This window comes from Peromyscus eremicus, chromosome 10 (genome assembly GCF_949786415.1).
Source record: "Peromyscus eremicus chromosome 10, PerEre_H2_v1, whole genome shotgun sequence".
Classification (NCBI taxonomy): domain Eukaryota; kingdom Metazoa; phylum Chordata; class Mammalia; order Rodentia; family Cricetidae; genus Peromyscus; species Peromyscus eremicus.
The window spans coordinates 38,116,730-38,139,328 of record NC_081426.1 but is presented as its reverse complement, the minus strand read 5'-3'; the positions used below and the strand labels follow the sequence as shown (position 1 = coordinate 38,139,328).

The 22,599-nt window shown below is 45.2% G+C and overlaps 1 protein-coding gene across 1 annotated transcript in view; it reads left to right on the top strand.

Annotated features, from left to right (window-relative positions):
• The window catches only part of Prom1 (prominin 1), a 100,838-nt gene extending 78,962 nt beyond the window's left edge, over positions 1–21,876 (top strand). Inside the window, exons 14-26 of the mRNA XM_059275837.1 lie at positions 323–407; positions 2,110–2,256; positions 2,813–2,884; positions 4,155–4,247; positions 6,092–6,145; positions 10,153–10,233; positions 10,368–10,436; positions 11,623–11,715; positions 13,853–13,968; positions 14,504–14,527; positions 14,945–15,013; positions 20,407–20,446; positions 21,012–21,876. Coding sequence (XP_059131820.1) covers positions 323–407; positions 2,110–2,256; positions 2,813–2,884; positions 4,155–4,247; positions 6,092–6,145; positions 10,153–10,233; positions 10,368–10,436; positions 11,623–11,715; positions 13,853–13,968; positions 14,504–14,527; positions 14,945–15,013; positions 20,407–20,422 — 919 coding nt within the window. The 3' untranslated portion in view covers positions 20,423–20,446; positions 21,012–21,876. The remainder of the gene's footprint in view (positions 1–322; positions 408–2,109; positions 2,257–2,812; positions 2,885–4,154; positions 4,248–6,091; positions 6,146–10,152; positions 10,234–10,367; positions 10,437–11,622; positions 11,716–13,852; positions 13,969–14,503; positions 14,528–14,944; positions 15,014–20,406; positions 20,447–21,011) is intronic.
• The last annotated feature ends 723 nt before the right edge of the window (positions 21,877–22,599 follow it).

The window sequence follows — 22,599 nt, the reverse complement described above, 5'->3', positions numbered from 1 at the left end:
TCACCTGACAAGACACAGAAAGGACCTGACCTCTGTCCTGAGGAACTGAGGGCTCCCCATTGTTTAATACCATTCAAAGAAAAATGATTTTCTTTGCCTTTAGTTCAGTTTTTAGAGTAAGTCTCTAAATAGTGTGTGATATTCCCTTCCCTCTAAACCTGGGGTAACTGACACAGTCCTCACTTCCCATCATGTCCCTTTGCCAGGTGGAGAAATAGTCCTGGTAGCCTGAGGGGTGACTAACCTCTCTCCTCTTCCTTAGTGAAAGTCGGAGATCGCCATGCTGCTCATCTGGTCGTGTTTTCTCTGTTTCTTCCTATAGGGATTGCAAAAAGGGTCGAGGTGTGTATGCTACCTTTCAGCTTGATAACGTCTTCAACATCAGTGAGAATTTCAACATTGAGCAGGTGAGTCATTAGAACCAGTCATGAACTTGACTTTGTTCTACTAATAGACCCAGGTGCATTTCTTCCCTTTGGCGAAGGCTGATGTGATAAAACGCCCATTTTAAAGAGATATCGAGGAGATTACAATGGGTACAAAACTCACATAAACCTGTCTAATAAAAGCTCTTCACATTGGAAAGGGGTCAAGCCATCATGGCCTCCTTCCCTCCCCCCCCCCTCCGTACCTCTAATGACCTTCCATGACGTCAAATGAGCAAGAGGTCGGCCAAGACCACCTCCCTTGGTCCCCGTAAGATCTACTCATTCTGCAAGGTGTTTGTGATCCTCACTTTTATCTGTTAATCTCAAAACACCTTCACACCCCCAACCAGCTGTCTTTCTCTTCTTCACACTTTGAGTTTTTCCAATGCTATGCAAGACCCTCCAAGAGGTCTCCCATGAGAGACTTCTCAGGGAAACTGTTAACTTCATCTGGTGAGCATGCTCTACAAGAACAGGCCTACTCACTTCCCAGGGATGTTGGTCCTTCAAGATCAGGTCTTCTATTCTGCCAGGTCCCAGACTTGGGGATCAGGTATAGAGAAATATGGTCGCCCCTGTCCTCATTCCTTACAACGTAAGCACTGCCACCCCAGGACTCCTGAGTGGGTTATGTGAGCCCTACCTACCAGTGGCAAGAAAAAGAAAGGATAGAATCAAAAGTAGTAAATGACCATCTTAGCTCTGTACCAGCCCACACCCTTGTCATGTCTTGAGATGCCAAGGAAAGGCCATCCCAGAGACATTGAACAGAAGAGAGAGCAGTAGTTTCTGCTCCAGGTCTAGAGAGCAGTTAGCTTACATGTCCTCAATCTCCCTGCTAGAAGGCCTTTTTTTTTTTTTTTGTCTTCTCAGCTTCCATAATGAGTAGATAGATCTCGAGCAAGACCAAGGGAGAAGGTCCTGGCCCACATCTTGCTCCCTTAAGCATCATGGAAGGTCATTAGGGGAGCCAAAGGGACTATGATGGCGCTACAGCTTTCCAGTGTGAAGACCTTTTGTTTGAAAGGTTTACATGAGTTTTGTATCTAGCATCTCCCCTCAATATTCCCATAAATAAAACATCATCTTGTGACCAAGTCCAAGGTAGATTTCTTGTACTCCTTTGCCCATCATGCCATGGGCTATTTTCCCTGCACCATGTTATGTAACAGTTGTGATTGGCAGCCAGGCACTGTATGCTTATGGTAACTACTGGTTGGCTGTTAGGACAACCCCATATCAGCAACCACATTCCCAGGATCATTGTCTCCCAGAAGATATCTCCCATGCCTTCCCTACTACCCAGATGCATGCTGGTCCCCTCCCTGGAATGCCAGCCCACCCTGTCCTTTCAGCCTCATTTGTCAAGACTAGATGCTTAGACGTCATTTCTTCTCTGTAGTCCATTTCCACTGAGTCCTCTCAGCCTGGTCTTCTGATGGAGTTCATGTGTCCCTCTCTTATGACTCAGCCTCTTCCCTCTGAGATCTTCAAGGCTGGAGATGCAATCTTATTTCACTTTAAATTCCATGTCCAGAGAGAATACTTACGTAGGCAGAGAAGGAAGTAATTCAAATAAAAATATATGCATCTTTTTTGATCTAGTGTAGTCTCATTCCTCTTGAAGACATTGAGTGTGTGACCTTCTTGGGAGATGAAAGGATGCTTTTGTTTCACACAGCATACTGGAAAAATAATCAAGGAGTTGGAAAACCTGAATGTGAATGTTGATAACATTGAACTGTTGGACAAAGCAGGAAGGAAAAACCTACAGGACTTTGCACATTCTTGGAAAGATGCAATCGATTACTCCAAGTACTTGAAGGAGGTATGAGCAAGATACACATGTATGGTCTTTGGGGAGAAATTAGAGTATCGTATTGTGTATTTTTTTTTTGAAGTTTTGTTTATCACAACAGTGGATTCACATAGCATAAAGGCCAGAGTTCTAAAGGCCAGCAGTTTAGTGGCATCTAGTATATTCATAGTTCCACCTCCAGTCCCAGCATGTTTTCATCTCCCACAGGAAACACTCTACCCATAAGCAGTTGTTACCCAGTCCCAAATTCCTGGCAGCCACCCATCTACATTCTATTCTGTATAATCCATATAAGTAGCAACATACACTTTGTGACTTACATTTCTAGATTCTTCCACTGAGCATATTTTTTCAAATCTATGAATGTTACGTGTGTATTAGTAGCATTTTTTATGGGTGGGTAAAAATAATACATAGAAATGCAAATGTAACCTATGTGGGCATTTCTAGCCTTGTTTTGTTGCCTGATGGCTGTGGCCCCATGTTCAACATGCTACCTTTCGATGGTGTTCCTGTAAAAGCCCAGGTCTGTAACATGGTTTTCTTTTCATTTCCTCCCTGGTAGGCTGAGAAATCTCCTACCAAAGTGGATCTGCTGGCATTTGCCTCTTCTCTGGAAGAAAAGGCAAACAAGTTGGTGAGTTCAATAGTCTTGTCAAATGCTGGCATAGCTGGAAAGGCATACGTTGATATCATTGTTAGGAAGCCACAAAGTGGTCCTTGTCACCATGGCCTGACTTTGTCTCACAGCACCTCACTAGTGCGTTAGAGGCCCCATGGCAGCTGTCCCTCTGTGGTCCGGAAGGCTAAACAGCTTTACCTCTGCATGTGCTTTCACAGATCAACACCTCCACTTCAAACACATGCACACACACATACACACACACACACACACACACACACACACACAACATGCATACATGCATGCATGCATACACACATATATACATGGATACACAATTCATACACACACAGACATACACATATATACATGGATATACACACAATTCATACACACACAGACATACACATATATACATGGATATACACACAATTCATACACACACAGACATACACATATATACATGGATATACACACAATTCATACACACACAGACATACACATATATACAGGTACATACACAGCATGCAGACAAATATACACACATGCAGACATACATACATACAAGTACACAGATGTATAGACACAAGTGCATACTCGTACACACAGACATGCACACATATGCACACACACACACATTTTTCTTGCAGCGTAAAGGAGTAATAGCTGAGTTGTGCCTTGCATCACATAAGCTTGAGCAGAGGCACCATCATAGCCTTGTCTAACGTCAGCTCTTCTGCATGGCCCCTTCAAGAAACAGCAGAGTGTGGTGACAGGGAAGCGGATCTCCGGAGGAAGACCCAGGTTTAAGTCCTGACTCAGTCTCTTCCTGATGCTAGTGGCCTAAGCAGGGTATTTCACTCACCTGTGCCTTAGTTTCCCCATCTGTAAAAATGGAGGCAGTAATTACACCTGCTTTACAGGATTGTTATAGCTCATGTACTGACCATCATTTAAATGTGAATTAACTTGAATTATCTTCATTTGAGCCTTGGTTCTTCTCAACTGTAAAACAGGGAAATTGACTAGCTGTGTCGTTTGCAGGCGGGAAAAAGAAACCACAGCATCTCGTGTTTAGGAAGTGCTTTTGAGTGTGAAGTGTTGCCGAGTCCATGGCTGTGTAGTGTGAAGCAGTTTGTCTAGGTGCCCCGCTGCCTCCCTGTGTCATGCTTGTCTAAGAGGGGTCCTGGTTATGTGGTATCTTCTGGTATCCTTTCTGGTTAATGAGTCTGTTTTGTGGTCCAGAAGGATGGTGTTGATCCTTATGTTTTTCTTTTCCTTGTAGCCTGAAGGAAAGTTGAAACAGGACTTGAAAACAGATGTGCAGAATATTATAGCCATTCACCAGGAGCAAGTCCTTCCTTTGCAGCAATCACTGGTAACAGTCAACACCCTGTGGCATTTCATGGTGGCCTGAGTGAAATCTAGCACCTAGTTGTCTAGTTAACTTGCAAATAGCCTGAAGACACACACTCATCAAAGCTCCAACCACTCAGCCTCCATTTCAGATATGGATCTGGGCTTTCCAAACCACATCCTTAAATCATACCTTCGTTTACTGTGCCTCCCTCTGTTCCTTCCAAGAGAGTGTGAGCAGTGAGGTGCACCCCACATCTGTCTCCAGCACCCGGCTATAGCTTGTGCTCCTGCTAGTAGGCCTCCTGGGCAGTGTGAATGTGCTCTGGGCTCTTGCTGACATATTCTCCAATCCTTTGTCTCCAAACTTTGCTTAGAAATATGTGAAGGCGAGGGTAAGTACTTCTGTTTCCCTCAGCTCTGTTGACTCCCTCCATGGCTATTGCTCTCTTTCTCCTCTGTTCCACCCCCAACTTTCTCTTCCCTTGCTTCTAATGTAACAGAGGTAGTTTGTGGTTTGGAATCACACAGACCTGGTTTCAAATACCTCTTTGTCCCTCTAAAACATAATGACTTCCCAGTGTCCTCATCAAACAATAAGGTTTGTTTATAGAAGCAAATAATAGAAATAAATAAAATAATAGAAGCAAAGAGAATGATGGGCTATTAGGGGTGGTGCCTACATTGCTATCACTTGGTCCATGGAAATGGATGGCTTCTGAACTTGAGGACTCAGTAACCAGAGGACTCAGTTAGGCTTGCTCCTGGGCCTGTTTGTGGCTGTAAAAGGGAGAACTGTGTAGAAACGGGGTCCCTAGGTCAGCTGCCCAGGTTTGCAGAAGTGTATGCAAGTCCATCCTCTCTAACATAGAAACTTCTGGATCTAGTTTCCACTCTGGTTGTCTCTCTGTCTTGGCCTTCTTACTTTCTGGTTTGCTAGAGTTCCACAGGGTTCTGCCATTGGATTAATGTACACCGTGTATTGGCTTCATACAATTGTCTGTCATTGGGCACACCTAGAACAAGCCTGTTAACATAGTAAACATACCTATTGCTCTTGTTTTCATTTTCCTTCCATGCTTTTCTTCAAGTAGACAGGACACCTTGGTCTCTTCTGAGCTAGGACAACCTGGCCACAGATCCATCATATTAATCAAGGGCTGGCAACTGGCCCTTGTCAACCACAGCCTGACTCAATCTAGCCTGTTGCCAGTTAAAAAAAAATCCGGGACACAGCCATTGCAGCTTATTAGAAAACCATGGCCACTTTTGGCCATAAGAATAGAATATGGCACCAGGTGATGGTGGCGCACGCCTTTAATCCCAGCACTAGGGAGGCAGAGTCCTAATCCCTTTAAGTTTGAGGCCAGCCTGGTCTACAGAGAGAGTTCCACAACAGCCAGGGCTGTTACACAGAGAAACCCTATCTCAAAAAATGAAAAAATAAAAAATAAATAGAATAGAAAGTGGCCCCTAAAACCCGAAATATTTATAGTGTGGCCTTTTACAGATAAAGTTTGCCACTTGAACCTAAACGATTCAAGTAAACCACACTTGGTAGGCAGGCTCTGTTTCAAATAATGCTTTTCCAACTGATTAAACCTATTTTGAAGGCGTTTTTGTATGTTGTGTGTGTGATATGCTGCCCTTAAAGCCTTTGAGTATGGTCTTGTTTTTCCTCTATGGGTTTTCTCACACACTAATGGTGTATAAGGTCATGTTGTTGCTCATGTCTGCTGTACTTTCTAGAATGCAGCCATTACTCTGTCCAGTCACATTTGATGTCTGTGTTGGGGCAGGGACTGACATAAGGCCCTCTTGGTGCTTTGGATAAGAATTTTGAAATGCTTTTCTTTTCTCCACCAGAATGCTTTTAAACAGAGTGTCTGGACACTTGAGCGCACGGGTGATAAGTTGCCGGTAAGGGTTTCGATTTTCTTTCATGAGGTTTTGTTATCAAATCTCACACCTAGAATTGCAGAGGTATTGGTTTTCATGAGTAGTTTAAGTTAAAAGGAGGTGTTCGGAGGATTTTGAATACTGAACTTGGTTTTCCCATGGCTTTCCTCCTCCCAAAAGCTTCTGTTAATGCAAGTTTCAAGAGTCTGGGTCTTGCTGGGTAGGAGGTGAGCTTAAGCATGGTTACTTTATTATTATTATTATTATTTATTTTATGTGCATTGGTGTTTTGCCTGCGTGTATGTCTGTGTGAGGGTGTTGGGTCCCCTGGAACTGGAATTACAGACAGCTGTGACCTGCCATGTGGGTGCTGGGAATTGAACCCAGTTCTGGAAGAGCAGTCAGTACTCTTAACTGCTGAGCCACCTCTCCAGCCCCCATATGGTTACTTTTTTTAAAGTTTATTTATTTTTATTTTACATGCATTGGTGTTTTGCCTGCATGTATGTATGTATGTCTGTGTAAGGATGTCAGATTCCCCTGGAACTGGAGTTACAGACAGTTGTGAGCTGCCATGTGGGTACTGGGGACTGAACCTAGGTCCTCTGGAAGAGCAGCCAGTGCTCTTAATTGCTGAGCCGTCTCTCCAGCCCAAAGCATGGTTACTTTTATAAAGATTGTGCTGCATATCACTGGTAGTCTTGGCACTGTTTACCACACATGTTCACCATCACTGCTGGGCATGCCACAGGCTTTTCTACTCGCCCACCCCCTAAAAGACTCAGCCTGGAAGAGCAGACACTTGTTGCAGCTGGTAGGAAGCATGGCAGTAGACAGACAGGCATGGTGCTGGAGCAGTAGATGAGAGCTTACATCTGATCCACAAGCATGCAGAGAAGGAGAGGGACATGGAAAGAAGGAGGGAGGGGAGGAGGGAGAAGGGAGGGGGAAAGATGCAGAGAAAGAGAGCTAACTGGGCAACGGCATGGGCTTTTCAAACCTCCCACCACCAATGACACACTTCCTCCAACAAGGCCATACCTCATAATCCTTCCCAAACTGTTCCACCAGCTAGAGACCATGTTTTCAAATATATGAGCCTATGGAGGCCATTCTCATCCAATCCACCATAAGATGACACCCCTAGACATATTTACTATTTGTGGCTTTGAGGGGGATCATTTCAGTTATCAAACAATAACAGAATGGTACAAGCTGGGGGTGTGAGCAAGAGCATGGATTGCCTTTGAGCCACTGCTAACATTCCATTAGTTGAAACAAGTCACTTGGCCACAACCATTGTCATCATCATGAGGTGGGAGAAGCACAGTTCTGCCTCAGTGTGGGGAGGGGATGGCTTCCAAGACACTCCATGAATACTCAAGCCCCTTACATCAATTGCACAGTATGTGTATCTAACATAGGTACACCTTCTGGTGTACTGAAACCATCTCTAGATTACTCACAACACTTAATGCAGTAGAAACACAATGTAATAGCTGCTGTCCTGTATTATTTAGGGGGAAATGATCAGAAAAATCGTAACACATTCAGTAAACCCCTCCCTTTCCTGCCACAAAAGGTAAATTGAGTCAGGTAGTGACTTCACGTGCCTTTAATTCCAGCACTTGGGAGGCAGAGGTGAGCAGATCTCTGAGTTCAAGATTAGCCGAGTTTACAGAGTGAGTTCCAGGACAGCTAGGACTGCACAGAGAAACGCTGTCTTGGAAAAAACAAAACAAAACAACAATAACAACAACAAAAGAGGCTAACTGAATCCCAGATTTAAAACTCCTAGATTAGAGGGCTGACCACATACCATCCTTCTACACTTGGGAAGCCATGCCAGGAAGGACACCAGTCACCTTGAAAAGTTCATCACTACGCCACAAGAAGTGCCCTGGCACAGAAACTGAGCACCGAGGTTGCGCTGTGTTCATCTCATATGTAGAACTGCAGCAGATGCCTCAGAAATAAGTATCTTTGTTGAACTGGAAAGATTGCTCATAAGAGCTTTGGTGTGGGAGGCCAGCTTCCACCTTGTAATGGGTTCCTATGAGGAAGAGAGAGGAATAAGAAACTTGTTGATAGAAAGATAATGGAGAGGAGACAGACAGAAACACAGGATAGCTTCGGGAGGACCTGGATCAAAATCCACCGGCCCCTTCTGTCTCTTCAAAGAGGCTTTTTATAAAAAAAAAAAAAATGCAAGGGGCGAGGCAAAAGTCCTCCCCCTTGCTAGATCAAAGCATACTGCACAGCCAAGTGTAGACCCTTCCAAACATCTGGTAACCACGCCAGTGGTCCAATCATTCCCCTATGTAGCCCTGCTGGGGAAAGCAAGCTCAGATCTCACTTGGAAACCTCTGTGGGCCTCCACACTTTAGAGTGTGAACTCCACAGTTAAAAAGGGGGGATTCTTCTGATTTCCTCAGTGAGCCCAATATTGTGACATAGTCCCTCTGAAGACCAGTAGGTTTGCTCTGCTCCAGGGCCATGCCTGATCCCAGTGCCATTTCATACAAGTGTGTCCCATGGCCAAGGGGATCTGGAGACATACTGGCGAGCTCACAATCTTTGCTGGCTCCCTCTGCACATTCAGGATGAGACCAGTAGCATGTTGCCCCCTTATCGGGACCCAGCCTAGGGTATGAGAGGTAGACAGAACTCTGTTCTGATGCACCTGCCCAGCTGTGTTCCCCCAGACCCCTGTGCAAAAGGAGCCTTTTTTCCTGTTTGTAACATGGGTTTGCAATGGCTGCATCTTGGTGCAACAGGTTTCATTAGAGATTTTTTTTTTAAAGAAGGAAAAAAACTAACTAGCTGGGCCACCTTGAAGGAGGTCAGTTGTCTGCTCTGAAGGGAGCTTAGCCATGTCATCCTTCCAGCCATGTGAATTCACGAACAACCAACGATTCCCTTCAAGAACACATTGGGTGTATAGCCCCAAAGTGTGTCCTTTCTCTGAGCTCATCTCCTCCTGTCCTCAGAGGGCTGAGCCAGGTCCTGATGTTATAGGCCCTAGTCACCAAGGCTGTCCATCCACAAGACTTCTGTGTCTGTGGGTGGGTTCAAACAGTTATACATTAAATAGAAAGCTTGGGATTTAGCTCAATGGTAGAATGCTTGTCTAGAAAGCACAGGCCATAGGCTCCATCCACAGTACCAAAAAAGAAAAGAAAGAAACTATTTGGGGTTGGGGGGGTGAGTGTAGCAGGAATCTTAAAAGTTCTTATTAATAAAATCAAACCTGAGCCAGGTATTGAGGTGAATGCTGGACAATTAGAGAAGCAGAACAAGCCACAGCTGCCTCACCTTGCCAATTCCTCAGCTGGTCCTGTTTCCTCAGACTGGAAGCTTCTGTGTCCTCACCCCAATGGATCTCAGCTGAACTGCTGCTAAAAACCTAAAAGCTTAACCAGCCAAATGCTTAACCAGGCCAAATGCTTCTAGTTTCTGGTCCTCACACCTTATATACCTTTCTGCTTTCTACCACCACTCCCTGGGATTAAAGGCTGGCTTTCTGGGATTAAAGGCATGAGTCACCATGCTTGGCTATATCCTTGAACAGATGGATTTCTGCCTCTGGAATGCTAGGATTAAAGGCGTGTGCTACCACTGCCTATCCTAAGTATCTAGTGGCTTTTCTGTTCTCTGACTCCAGATAAGTTTATTAGGGTACATAATATTTTGGGGAGCACAATACCACCACAGGGGGAGTTCTATGTCAATAACAAACATGTACAGACCCTCCGTTTTGTTATTGTTAACACACAGGGTTGTATGTCAGCTACTGACATAGCAGGTCCATTGTACTACATGTTAACATACCCAAGCAGATTGCATGCGTTATATGACAGTACCACTCCATGTCATAGAGGGGCATCCAGGGCCTGCGGAGTTTGAGCAAGGGGAGTGGGGATCCTGAAATCAGTCTCCCAAGGACTCTAATTGGATTTACAAATTACCTAATTAAATTCCTGTTTCCCCTTCCAATTACTGGTTTGTTTGTTTGTTTTTTTTTCTAGGAGAAAGTGAACAAAGTCATTGCATCTTTGGATTCTGCTCAGAACTTCCTCACCACTAACATTTCCTCTGTCGTTATTGCAGTAAGTTTTCCTTTCTTAAGCAAGTGTGTAGATAAAGTGCCGTGTGGTGTGAGTATTCCACAGTGAAGTAGCTATACCTATGGAGTGTGCTCTAGTTGTTTTAATGATGGCCCCAATCTTTGACTCCTTTCTAGGAAACACAGAAGTATGGGAGAACAGTAACAGGCTATTTTGAACATTACCTGCAGTGGGTCTTGTACGCCGTAAGTAGCTTTGTCCTTTGTGAACATAAAGGGTGCCACATCTCAGGAGAGTCATTTCCTAGTATAAAATCTGAAGGATATTAAAATCCTGGCGATTTTGGTTGGAGATAAATGTAAGTGTGTGCCTGGACCTGGTGTTCCAGCTCCTCCGTGTCTTGTAGGAGGAACCGGGGAAGCGAACAGCAAAGTAGCTAGGATTTTATTCAAAGGTACTGTGAGAGTACGAAGCAGACACTGGGAGGAAGCAGCAGGCTGTCTGAGGTTGGGTGCTCAAGGTGAGCCGGTGACTGGTTACGGCTTCCTTGTATGGGGTCCAGAAGGCAGTTAGTTGCTAGCGGTAGGGAGGGGATATCTTTTGTTTTCATTGAAGACTTAAAGTCTTCATTCACTTCACATGTCCTTTCCCGTGTTGTGTCTGCCTTTAATCACATACATGCCCGAGTATGCACAGGCATAAAAAGTAGGGGTTCTCCCTAGATGTGCACTCAGAGGACATGGTTTGCTGTATTGTGCATACACCCCAAATCAACCCAGGCTGGATTCCCCTTTCTCCACCACTCCTTCAGGTTCCAGGGTGTTTTAGAGGACATTTTGGAATGAACACAGGTTCATTTTACAGAAAGGTTGCTGTGTACAGCTCAGCTTGATTCAGTGGGGGTCCCGAGTAGCTCAACACATGTTTAGGAAAGGGTTAAGTGTGTAGCTCAAACCAAGTGGACTCCTATATTGCCAGGATTTCCTGTCTCAAGAGGATTTGGATAAGAGGAACCAGGACCTTTGGGGGGCAGCCTTCCCATGAGGGAGAACACCCTTCCCCAATCCCCTCACCCCTTGGCTCACCTTTGCTAGATGGCTTCTTTGATGTCTACCCCTTCACCAGATAACAGAACTGCGCATGTACACGTCTTGATTCTCCCAGCAGTTCTGCAGGATGGGTCTTAATATTCCAGACCACAGATGAGGGAAACCATAGCACAAGGGGACTAAGTGTCTGGCTATAAATGTATGTAATTGAGCTAGCTGTAGAACTCAGTGCTTATCAGCTGTCAGCTCGATGGCTTCTAGAACACTCTTGTGATGCACACTTCCGGATGTTCTTGTGACTCCAGTCAGGGGTCACATCTTACAGCATGAATTTTTGTGAGCCTGGCTCAGTGGACGTTGGCCCGTGTTTTCCATCCCACAGATCACAGAGAAGATGACATCCTGCAAACCCATGGCCACCATGATGGACTCTGCTGTGAATGGTGTTCTGTGTGGCTATGTTGCTGACCCTCTGGTAAGAACTTCATCTTTCAAAAAAGAGAAGACATTAAGTAAACGTGTTCTCTCCCCCTTCCCCAACCCCATATTGTGGTATCAGGAGTTTTCTACATTTTCAACCTTGTTCAGAGAGTTTTATGGCTTTCTCACAACACTATTGCTTTTCTGAAGATTCGGGGCCAGAGAGGTGCCACCACCGTTATCTTCTCTTGTCACGTGCCCATCATTCTGATCGATCCTTTTCTCAACCAATTTCTCTTGATCTAACAGTTTTCATTAGGGTTGTTTACAGGAATATGGGCAAAGGGTTATTTAGAGGAGTGTGGATACCCTTACCAGGGGTATACCACCAAAGAAATGGTTTTTTGCTTACCCCCATCAACCATTAACTGCCTATACATTCCCAGGAAGACCGGGCTTCATGAGCCCTACCCTCTTGGTGACAGGATGTTGATGGGCCCAACCTTGTGCAGGTCCTGTGCAGGGAACCACAGCTGTTCTTTGTTCAAGACTCCAACAGTCCTGTCATGCACGGAAGGCAGCATTCCATAGCACCCCACACCAGTAGCTCTTCCAATCTTTATACACCTTCCTCTGTGATATTTCTTGAGCCTTATTCTGGTCAGACATTCAAAAGTCACGTTGTGATTTTGACCAATTGTGAACATCTTTAGTTACCATTATTCACTGTAAAAAGAAGCTTCTCTGCCCAAAACTGGCAGCAGCACTAACCAATGAGCGTAAATGTCATTATCTGGAAGATAATGTTAGGGCATATCACATCCATTTAGCACAGCTGCAGCAGCGGTTTCCTCATAAGGGCCTACAACCTCCCAGGCACAGGTTTTGGCTACATTTCCAGGAGTAGATATGAGTTATCTCTTGAGGAGCAGGCTTCAACTTCAGTTAGGAATAGGTTGGTTACCCCATCACAGACTTGCCACTATTGTACTTATGGGTACATCTCCTGGCCTGCCAATAGTGCTGCACACAGGAGCCACAGCCGAGAAAGGCTACTGAAGACAGTCCTCCCCACAGCAGCCCACACAGCACCTTCTGGCACTCTGAAGGTTAAGTTCTAGTGCAATTCTAGCCTGATTTCTCTATGTCCTATAACCAGAGGATGTGATGTGTTCAGTGACAGCATCTTACAATTTAGTGTGGTTTGCACCCAACAGCAATGACAATTGCCTATATTGTTATGGAGGTCTCGGGAGCCTCTCTGGCCAGCTCATAGGGAGGTAGCCCAGCCCTGGCTCTGGAATTTCATTACTGACTTATGGGGTTTTGAAAGTAGCTTTATCTACCCGTGTAGGGTACTTCCATTCAAACTCTTAAAAACGTTTTTTAATTTGAATTTGTATGACCAAATGTTAGGTTTGCTTGTGGCTTTTTCATTTATCTTTAGTTTCAATTGGCCTTTCTCCAATTCCCACCCACCCACCTCACCCTCCACCCACACCCTGCTGCCATTTTCAAGAAGGCGTAGACCAGGATTAGGTGTGAGATCTGATTTATAAATATTGACAATAAGTTTAAAAATATGTTGACATTGCTTTTTGAGAAAACACGGTTAAATTCAGTCTGTGGTCAGCCTGCTGCCAAGGATGAAGATAGCACACTTTTGGGGGACCCTGGTCTGTGTTGGGCGCCACTTATGTCCTCTTGGCTATACTGTTATAGGATGAAGATGCCAATGTCTTAACTATTCTGATGCAGGAAAAAAATCAGAAATATCAACTAGCCATATTTACGCTGAATTACATGGAAAGGCACTTGAACTTGAGCCTGCTGGCTGCCAGCTGTCTTGGTTGGACAGCTGGTCTGTGGTGTGTGACTGGGTGCTTTTTGACTGTCTTAGACAAAAATCTTAGTTTCACCACTAGATGCTTCTTTCTGTTCCTCTTTTACAAAATCAGCATGATCCTAGGGTCTGCTTGTCCTTCAGAAAGATTAACCGGGTTACAATAACATATTGCACCCTCTGTGGTGACTGGTTCCTGCTAGGGTCACAGTTGATTTTGAGAACAAAACAAAAACTTGAAAAATTGCAAAAAGAAGTCGTCCCCCCCCCCCCCCCCCGCAGCAAATCTTCTTTCCTATTATCTATCCCCAAGCATTTACTTCTGATTGTTGTCGTTTTCATCCCCCAGAATTTGTTCTGGTTCGGCATAGGAAAGGCCACGGTGCTCTTGCTTCCTGCTGTCATCATTGCTGTCAAGCTGGCCAAGTACTATCGCAGGATGGATTCAGAGGATGTATATGATGAGTGAGTGTGGGGCTTCCTGAGGGTCAGGCATTTCTATGTAGCACTGTGTCCTTGGGGAGCCACCAAAGACCAGTTCTCACGAGAGCAAACTTGGCTTCTGCTTAAGTATAGTGCTGGATTGTCTCTTCTATTTTTTTTTTTTTTTTTTTTTTTTGGTGGTGGTGGTGGTGGTGGTCTTGGTTTTGTTTGTTTATAACCAATCTTCAGATTCTGTTGTCTGTTGTCTTCTTCTTCTTCTTCTTTAATCTCAGCTTCCTTAACCAGTGTTCTTGTGTTTCAGCTCGGCTCTCTCGGGAACATGGCATTTCACTTTATGATAACTGTTGTTACTGCCTTCCCCTGGCTCTGCTGCTTGCCCTTTGTTCTGTGTCTGGTGACCACGCATGCTTCCTTTTCGAGTCTCCTCTTCTCTCCCCAGCTCTGGAGTCTGAACTGTCAGCCCGTACTGCAGTGAAAACACTGGGGGAGGGGTGTAGATCACGGCCTTCCTAGTGATAAAACACGTAAATAACCATCTCCCCTTTTTATATTTTAGTGTTGAAACTGTACCCATGAAAAAGTAAGCCTTTTTTTAAAAAAACTATTTCACAGATGGGATGGGGAGGTTTCTGTCACGTGGTAGACCTTTGATTAAATGAAGAATATGGCATAAGAAAGAACAAGAGATGAGCCTGGGTAAAGATGAATCATGACACCTCTTAGAAAGAGGGTTGGTGCATCGAAGGTGCTCGCGAATTGCTTGTTGAGTGAATGAACATTTTATACGTTAGATGCATTGATCTATAAAGCTGCTGTTCCCATCTGCGGTTTTGAAAGGGGGAAGATGTAAATGATAACACACCCTCCACGCTTCCCTGCAGACTTGACAATCTGTGATACACGTTTTATAGCCTTTACGTCGTCTTTGTGATCCGTAACGTAAATACTTCACCCTCGAGGTAACCTGGTGTTTCTGGTGTATTTATTTTTGTTACAGTTTGGAAAACGGTAGTAATGGTTATCATAAAGATCATTTATATGGTGTTCACAATCCCGTTATGACAAGGTAACAGAAAACCTCAAGTGCATGCCTAGCCTGTGGTGAGCCTTCTTGTCTCTGCTAGCCCCAACAGCGTGTCTTCTGCATGCCCTTGATGCCCTTCGCTTCTCTCTGCATGACCCTGCATTATCACTGGCCACCTCTGGTCACTCTCTGCATACCATGCCATGATGCCAACTTTCTAAATTTCCAGTGGGTTTCTCAGCAACGGAGTGGGGGTAGACTCTAGACTGAATGTCATCTTAAAATGCTGTGAGTGACTCTAGATCCTAATGGGTTACATGCATGCGCACCTTTACTTAGCCCTCCTCTCATGAAGTAGTGATTTAAAAACCTCTGCCTCCTTCCTTCCTTCTCTTCCTTCTTTTCTTCTCTCCAGAAAATTAGCTATCATCAACCAGAAAAAGAGCTCGAACTTCTTCTCCTAAATCCTTGCACTTATATGTTCCCTGGAATTAAGGGGGCTTCCTGTGGGTCTGGACTTGCCACGTAACTCTTGAGTATTACCTGCCAAGTGAATTCTGCTGCACCCTACTAAAATTTCAGACAGGCTTGTCCACCAGGAACAGCCTCTCTGTGGCCTCCCCATGTCTACACAGTTGGCTCCAAGCCAATGGTCAGCTCCCTAGGGTTTGTTGCCCCCACCCCAGCTGCAAAGGAGTGAGTCAAACATTGGTGTACAGGGAATCCTCCTGTCATAGAAGTCCCATGCTCCACGTGGGACATTTCCCCTTAAAAGAACAGACACCACACTGAGGGAAGCCGCCAGTGTGGGCTCCTCACGAGATGCTACCACATAGGACTCCCCCTTTTAGTCAGGGGCATCCTTATCTTCGACAGTGTTGCCTAGAAACAGCAGGTGTTTCGTCAGTGCTGATTTCCAGAGGAACGCAACAAGAAAGTTACTAAAATTTCTCCTTTCAGAAGAATAAAAGGGTGGGGTTTTTCCCCCCTCCAACTTACAACTTGGAACATTCTAAAAACTTAAAATAAGAACCTCTTGTTTCAATTTGTCATATGTGGGGAGAGGCATCTTTTTTAATGTCTGAGCTGCTCTAACAAAGCTCTATAAGCAGTGTGCCTTATGAAGAACAGAAATTTCTTTCTCGTGGTTCTGTAGGCTGGGGAATGGGTGATCAAGGTGATGCCCAGATTCAGTTTCTGACGAGGGCAGATTTCTTGTAGATGACATCTCCTCTCCTCACTGTGTCTCTGTGTTGTGGTGATCTGTGAGTTCTCTGGAGTTTCATGCCCTAATCACTTCCCCAAAGTGCTCCCCCAACCCCAGCTTCATGATACTATCATCTGGGTGATCAGAATCTCTATTTGTGAATCTGGAGCTGTTCAGATGTTCAAGCCATAGCTGAGGTAGTGATGATAAAGGGATGAGGGGTTGGGGGGTGGTCAGTAAGGTTCTGAAGTGGAAGATGAACATCTATTGTTCTGATAATGTGCTGAACTTGGATGCTAGAATGCTGTGTTGAGAGGTAGCTTCAAAACAAGGATCAGTTTACCAGGTTTGGTCCAGAGCACATAGACAGTGCTATGGGTGGCCTGCACTGTGCAGTGGCCTCCCTCTTCCCAGCATGGAGAGCTTCCAGGTGTCTCATTTCTCAGCTGAGATTATCCAGGCCAGAGGTGAGCTCCTTACCACCAACAACACACAGCAGGAGAATCTCTGAGTTTGAGGCCAGGCTCGTCTACAGAACAGCCAGGGTTACACGGAGAAACCCTGTCTCAACAATAGAGTTCCAAACAAAGGTTACAAAAATGAAAACAAAACAAATCTCATCACGCTTCCAGTAGCTTTACAGCTTTGTGTTGGGTTGCTTTCTTAGCCAACCTGGGACCCTGAGGGTCAAAGTCATGCTTGTTAGATATTCACTAATTCTCATCCTTGGGACCATCCTGTCACACCCTGGCCTGAGCCTTTGGGTGTAAAAGAGGGCCAGATGTCCTCTTTAAACATCAGTGATGAAATAATTGAGTCCCCACTCAGTCCCACTGGCACACTGCCTCTAGGGCAAAGCCCTTGGTTCTCTGGTCTAGTGGTTCTCCTGACTTCACAGTTCATGTCTGCATAACAGGAACATAGTAAGCCTTGCTGAAGCTGGGATCTGATTTACTTCAGAGAAGGAAGTGACTGAGATAGAGAACAGGAAAAACAGATGCCATCTGGTGAACAGAGCCTCTGGGGCTGTGAATGCTGAAGTTCAAAACAGATGGAGTGCTCCAGCAGTGTTAGATACCTAGTGTTTTGTTGTTTTCTTTTCTTTTCTTTTCTTTTGTTTTTCAAGACAAGGTTTTTCTGTGTAGTCTTGGCTATCCTGGAACTCGCTCTTAGACCAGGCTGGCCTCGAACTCACAGAGATCTGCCTGCCTAGGGTTTTAGGATGATTTGGTGATGATTCTGCTTTCAGTATACCTTTTGAGGTGTGTCTTTGGGAAGGACACAGCATTCCACATCCTGTGAGGGGTGAAGCTAGGACCGTATTAGCACCTGAAGTCCTTCCTCAGTGCTCTGTGGCCGTCTAAAGTCCTATGAACTTCCTATATTCTGTAGGGTGGTCCCAAAGACAGGTTGAAGGTGTTGTTTGCTTTGTTTTAATTTTTCAATGACCTGAGTCCCAAAGACTGCAGGGTCCTTCCTGTGTCACAGAAGCAGCTTTCTCAGTGACACACCAAAACCTTCCCTCTTTCCCGAGTGCCCACTGTCCTGTGGGGACCTGGTGGATCTCCTGATCCAGAGTGCTCACTGTCCTGTGGGGACTGGTGGATCTCCTGATCCAGAGTGTCCACTGTCCTGTGGGGACCTGGTGGATCTCCTGATCCAGAGTGTCCACTGTCCTGTGGGAACCTGGTGGATGTTCTGATTCTGAATGCCCTGTGGGAACCTGGTAGGTCTCCTTGAGTAACCTGCTCTTCTGAGCAAGGAGGAGGACACAGATTAGAAGACTTGTTTATCTTTTGAAGATAAGAGAGCTACACTTCAGAAGCCCTAGGGACATAGTCATTTCAGCCTCATTGAGACCCCTAATCTCTGTTAGAAGACTCTGGGATCTAGATTGGAGTGAATCTTCACTATTTCACTGTGTCATGGTGGAATGCAAATGACATGCTTAAGCCCTAGTTTCCACATCTGTAAAAGGTGTCAACGAGAACTCTACTTGCCTAGAAGCTGCGAGGGTCAAAGTTCATCTTAGTTTAGTGCAGTCCCCTACTTAAGGGTTTGTAGTTCATGACAGTGGGGATGCTCTTATTGCATGGATGATTCTGATGGAATCTAAAGGTGACTCAAATATAATAAACAAAGGTGCCTCGCTCATCTGTCAGCCAAGCTGCTGCCACTCAGCCTCTCCTAATTACACCCGCGGAGCCATGGATTACAGGGAAGACCCCTAGAGGACCTTCTGTACACATAAGCCTGGATACCTGCTCCCTTCACATGGACTGAGTCATGTGATTCCACTCAAAACTTGACACACCACCTGTAAACAGGACAATGAGAGGTGTGAGTATGAACATGGTCAGTGCCTCCTGAAGGTGCTTGGCCCTTTAGGAAAGGCTTTGGGACAGTCAAGGCACTCACTGACACTTAGCCAAGGTAGGGTCGGTTTGACCAAGCTATTACCTCATGTGGAGCTTGGCAGGGAAGATTCTTCATAAGTAAGAAGCATGTTGTTGGTGGCATACTCAATTCCACAAACAAATCTGATACAGTCCCCTTTTATCTTTGCTTTCCAACACACATACACGGACACTCACAACCTCTGGTTAGTCTATCTTATGGCCTGTGGTGGGTCATTTGCTTTTGCCTACGGAAAAAAAAGCAATGGGCTTTGCTGTAAGCATTGAAGCCTGAGACGTTCTTCATGGGGCTAGCTCTGCCTCCTACGCAGTCTGCACCAAGGACAGGCATTTTTCCTGGGGAGGTATGGTTGCTCTAACAAGCTCCCTGACACAAGTGACTTAGAGAAGGAAGGATGCATTTTGTCTCACAGATCCAAGGTAGAGTCAGTCACGGAGGCAGGGACACGAGGCGGCTGGCCACATTGGAGCCACGGTGAGGACGAAGACAACGCCAGTGCTAGTGCTTGGCTTGTTTCCTCCTTTTTGTTGTTGTTGTTGTTTTTTAGCTCAGGACCCCCAGCCTGTAGCCAGGTACCACCCACATTCAGGTGGGTCTTCCCACCTCAACTAACATAACCTAGAAAATCCATCACAGACATGTCCAGAGGTGTCTTTCCATGGTGATTCTAAAGCCCATCAGGTTGCCACCACAGGAAGTACTGGGTCTGCCCCACTGGAGATGGCACAATTTGTATCCTTTCCGTACAGGTGTGAATGTTGTCGCCCAGACTGGCCCGGAACTCATGGCAGTCCTCTCGCAGCCCTTTCCCCAAGAGCTGGATTATTGGCGTTAGCCACTACACCCTGCTTGATGTTTTCCTATCTAACGCCAACAAACCACTTTGGAAAACATATACCGCACTGTTTCTGAGAAGCGTGTCTTCAAACTCGGGCTCTGCTGTTGAGCTGCAGAGGGCATCCTTTGTGCAGCGTACCTGCAGGTGCCTGGGGTGAAGTGGGGAGGGCCTGCCTGCCACATTTCTCCTCCCCAAAGGAGAAACACATTGGAAGTGCTAGCGTGGCTGCAGCGTCTCTGCCTGCACCTGCTCCACCTGTGCCGGCCTTCGAGACGGTGTCCGGAGGCTCCTCTGCGGTGTGATGAACTGGGTGTGCCAGACTTGGAACTCACCCCCTCCAGATAGGGTTCTCCTACCTCCCCTTGCACAAATTCTTCATGGTGGTTCCAGGTCACGGTCTTGAAGAAATGGGAGAGGATGGTGGAGTAAGTGTTGGTTGATAATCAGAAAGCCATTTACGGGATACGTACACATCTGGCTTCATACATATAGAGTCCAGCAAGATCCCAGCAGAGTTTCCCCTAGAGTCAAGCTTCAGGAATCCATTTGCGGCCAAGAGTCACCTGCCACCATCTGTTTTTTTTCCTGCTCTAATGTACTGCACACATGTCCCTGGTGACCCTTACCACACACATGTTCCCAGTGACCATCACCTTTTTTTTTTTTTTTTTTTTTTTTGCAATACAATTCAGTTCTACATATCAGCCATGGATTCCCTTGTTCTCCCCCCTTTTAACCATAGAATGTACCTTGGTTTGTCTCACCCTAGCCTCATCATCCTTTCAAATGCAGAACAGATAGATGCTAGAACAATCTGCTTTATCTGGCATTCTTTTTCCTTGGTAAACTTTCTGGGGTTTCGTCTGTATTCCTCTGTGACTATAGTCTCATCCTGCTTCTGAGCACAGAGGTGATGGGACCGCCTGCAGCCTAGCCCAGAGTGCCACAGTTCTGTTTTGTTTTGTTTTTTAGCCCGTCTCGTTACTGACAACTGAAGTCAAAATTGCTTGAGGTGAGTGTAACGCTTTCATATAAATGGATCTGTAGGACTGTTTTTAATTTTTACAACATCAAAACACAGGTTCTTCTAACATATTAATTGAAAAACCTAAACAAATCTATAGAGTATATATGCTTTTAATTACATGGAATCCAGTTATACTCTGTGACTAGATAATGTGCGTGTGTAGATATATGCAGATATACACACATACACAGTGATTGTGTCTGGATGCATCAGATATAAAATTAAGTATTTTAAAATGTAGTAAAAATAATAAGCTGCTAGATATTCACATGTCCATTGAGGGTTATGGAATTGGGAGATGTTGTATGTGCTAACACATTGTTTTACAGTGTTCACTTCTGTGAACATATATTTTCTGAATCTATGTCAGAAGGTAATCTCTAAACTAATGATGAGGTGAGGCACACAAGACCAGCCCACCTGCCTCTGGAAGAAGTTTATGTTTTCTGTTGTTGGGCTCCTGACAGAACCAGTTTAGGATTCCGCATTCTTGCTTTCTTTTGTAACTCAAAGCCAGTTTCTAAAAATCGTGTTTGATTTCCATTTTCAGCATCAAGACAGTTGAAGTGGAAAGCATCCCAGACTTTGGATAGTTTCTGAGTCTTCTAGAACTTTCCAAGTCCAAAAAGAATCATGGTGGCAAATGTGGAGACTCAGGCGGGCCCTGAGAACATGGCACCAGCGGTCTTAGGGTGGCACTTGGTCAGGAATGAACAGTCATGGTGATCATCCATGTGTCCATCGCTATTCAAGAATGACTCTCCCCTGGTTGTTTTTTTTAAACCTTTTTACACTGAATTTCTATTTAGACACTAAAACATATGGGGGTGCTTGTTCCCCCTGGATACATTCATCTTTGAGCCAGCTAATCGGATATCATAGCTGGGTACCTAACTTAAACTTCCATATGTGGAGTGTGCTAAACACAAACCAGTTTACAGAAAAGATGTATTTTGTGTATAGTAAATTGTGTATATATACTCTTTTACCACAGTCGGAGTTTTTTAAACAAATGAGTACTCTAGATTTTTCTCCTAAATGAGGTTCCTGTTACTTGCTAGTGCTGTGGAAAGGATTCTGCGTGCACCAAAGTGTGTGAACCCTGCAGCAGGCACGTCCTTCCTTGTGGATTTCCCTCTGCTTGTGCCGGTCTGCCTGTTCGGCAGAGGGATACCTGCTTGACACCACTGGCAATCCAGAACAGAGAGACCTTGAGAGAAGGAGACGTCATTCAGCTGGGAGTGGAATCATTTTCGCAGACACCAGTCCTGGTTCATACTTCAGTGGCACTTTCTAATGTGTAAGGATGGGCATTTCTAAATTCGGTGTCATCTGATTACCAGTGGGATTCTAAAATGAGGTGTAAGAGTTTCTGTTACGATTCTGAGATTTGAAATAAAGCATGGATGAATGGAGCCTTCGGAGTTTGGTCCTTTAAAATACATAGAAGGGTAAAGTCAATTTGCATTTGTTGTGGGTTATTCTTGTTGGCCAGGACCTTTCCAAAAAGTGACCGGTGAGGAAAGGCTGGTCAGGCCAAAGGGAGTGTGTTAGCGGTGTAGCCTTACACCAGGCTTTTCCATATGAGAGCACAGCCCTGATTCATTTCCATAGAAAGGAGTTCAGGAAATGTGGCCTGAGTGCGGCTTCCTTGAGTAACCCGAGTCTGCACTATGGCTGTGCCAAAGCTGTGCTCTTGTATGTTTATCCCACTGCTCTCCAGAATGAGAGCGCCACCATCCAGAGCTGATTGTGTGCTGGTGATCTCCCTCCTTGGCCAGTTGTCTTTTGGGACCTCGGATTTTCAGACCTAATGGAGGCACTGTTTTACCAGGCATGGTGGTGCGTGCCTGCCATCCCAGCACACAGAAAGCAGAGACAACAGGGTGACAAGTTCAAGACCAGTCTGGGCTACCTAATCTGACATGGCTGTAATTTTTTTTTAATGCATTTCTTAGGACACAGTCCAGGTCTCTGTACACACCCAAATGTCCCTTTATAGGCACACCCTTGGGGGCTCACAGGCAGACAGTTGTGACAGGCACAAGAGGATTCTTCACACTGAATCAAACATCTCAATTTCTTTTGCTTGTTTAAGTACAGTGACAATATTTAAAGTCACTCCTCTGGTACATAAT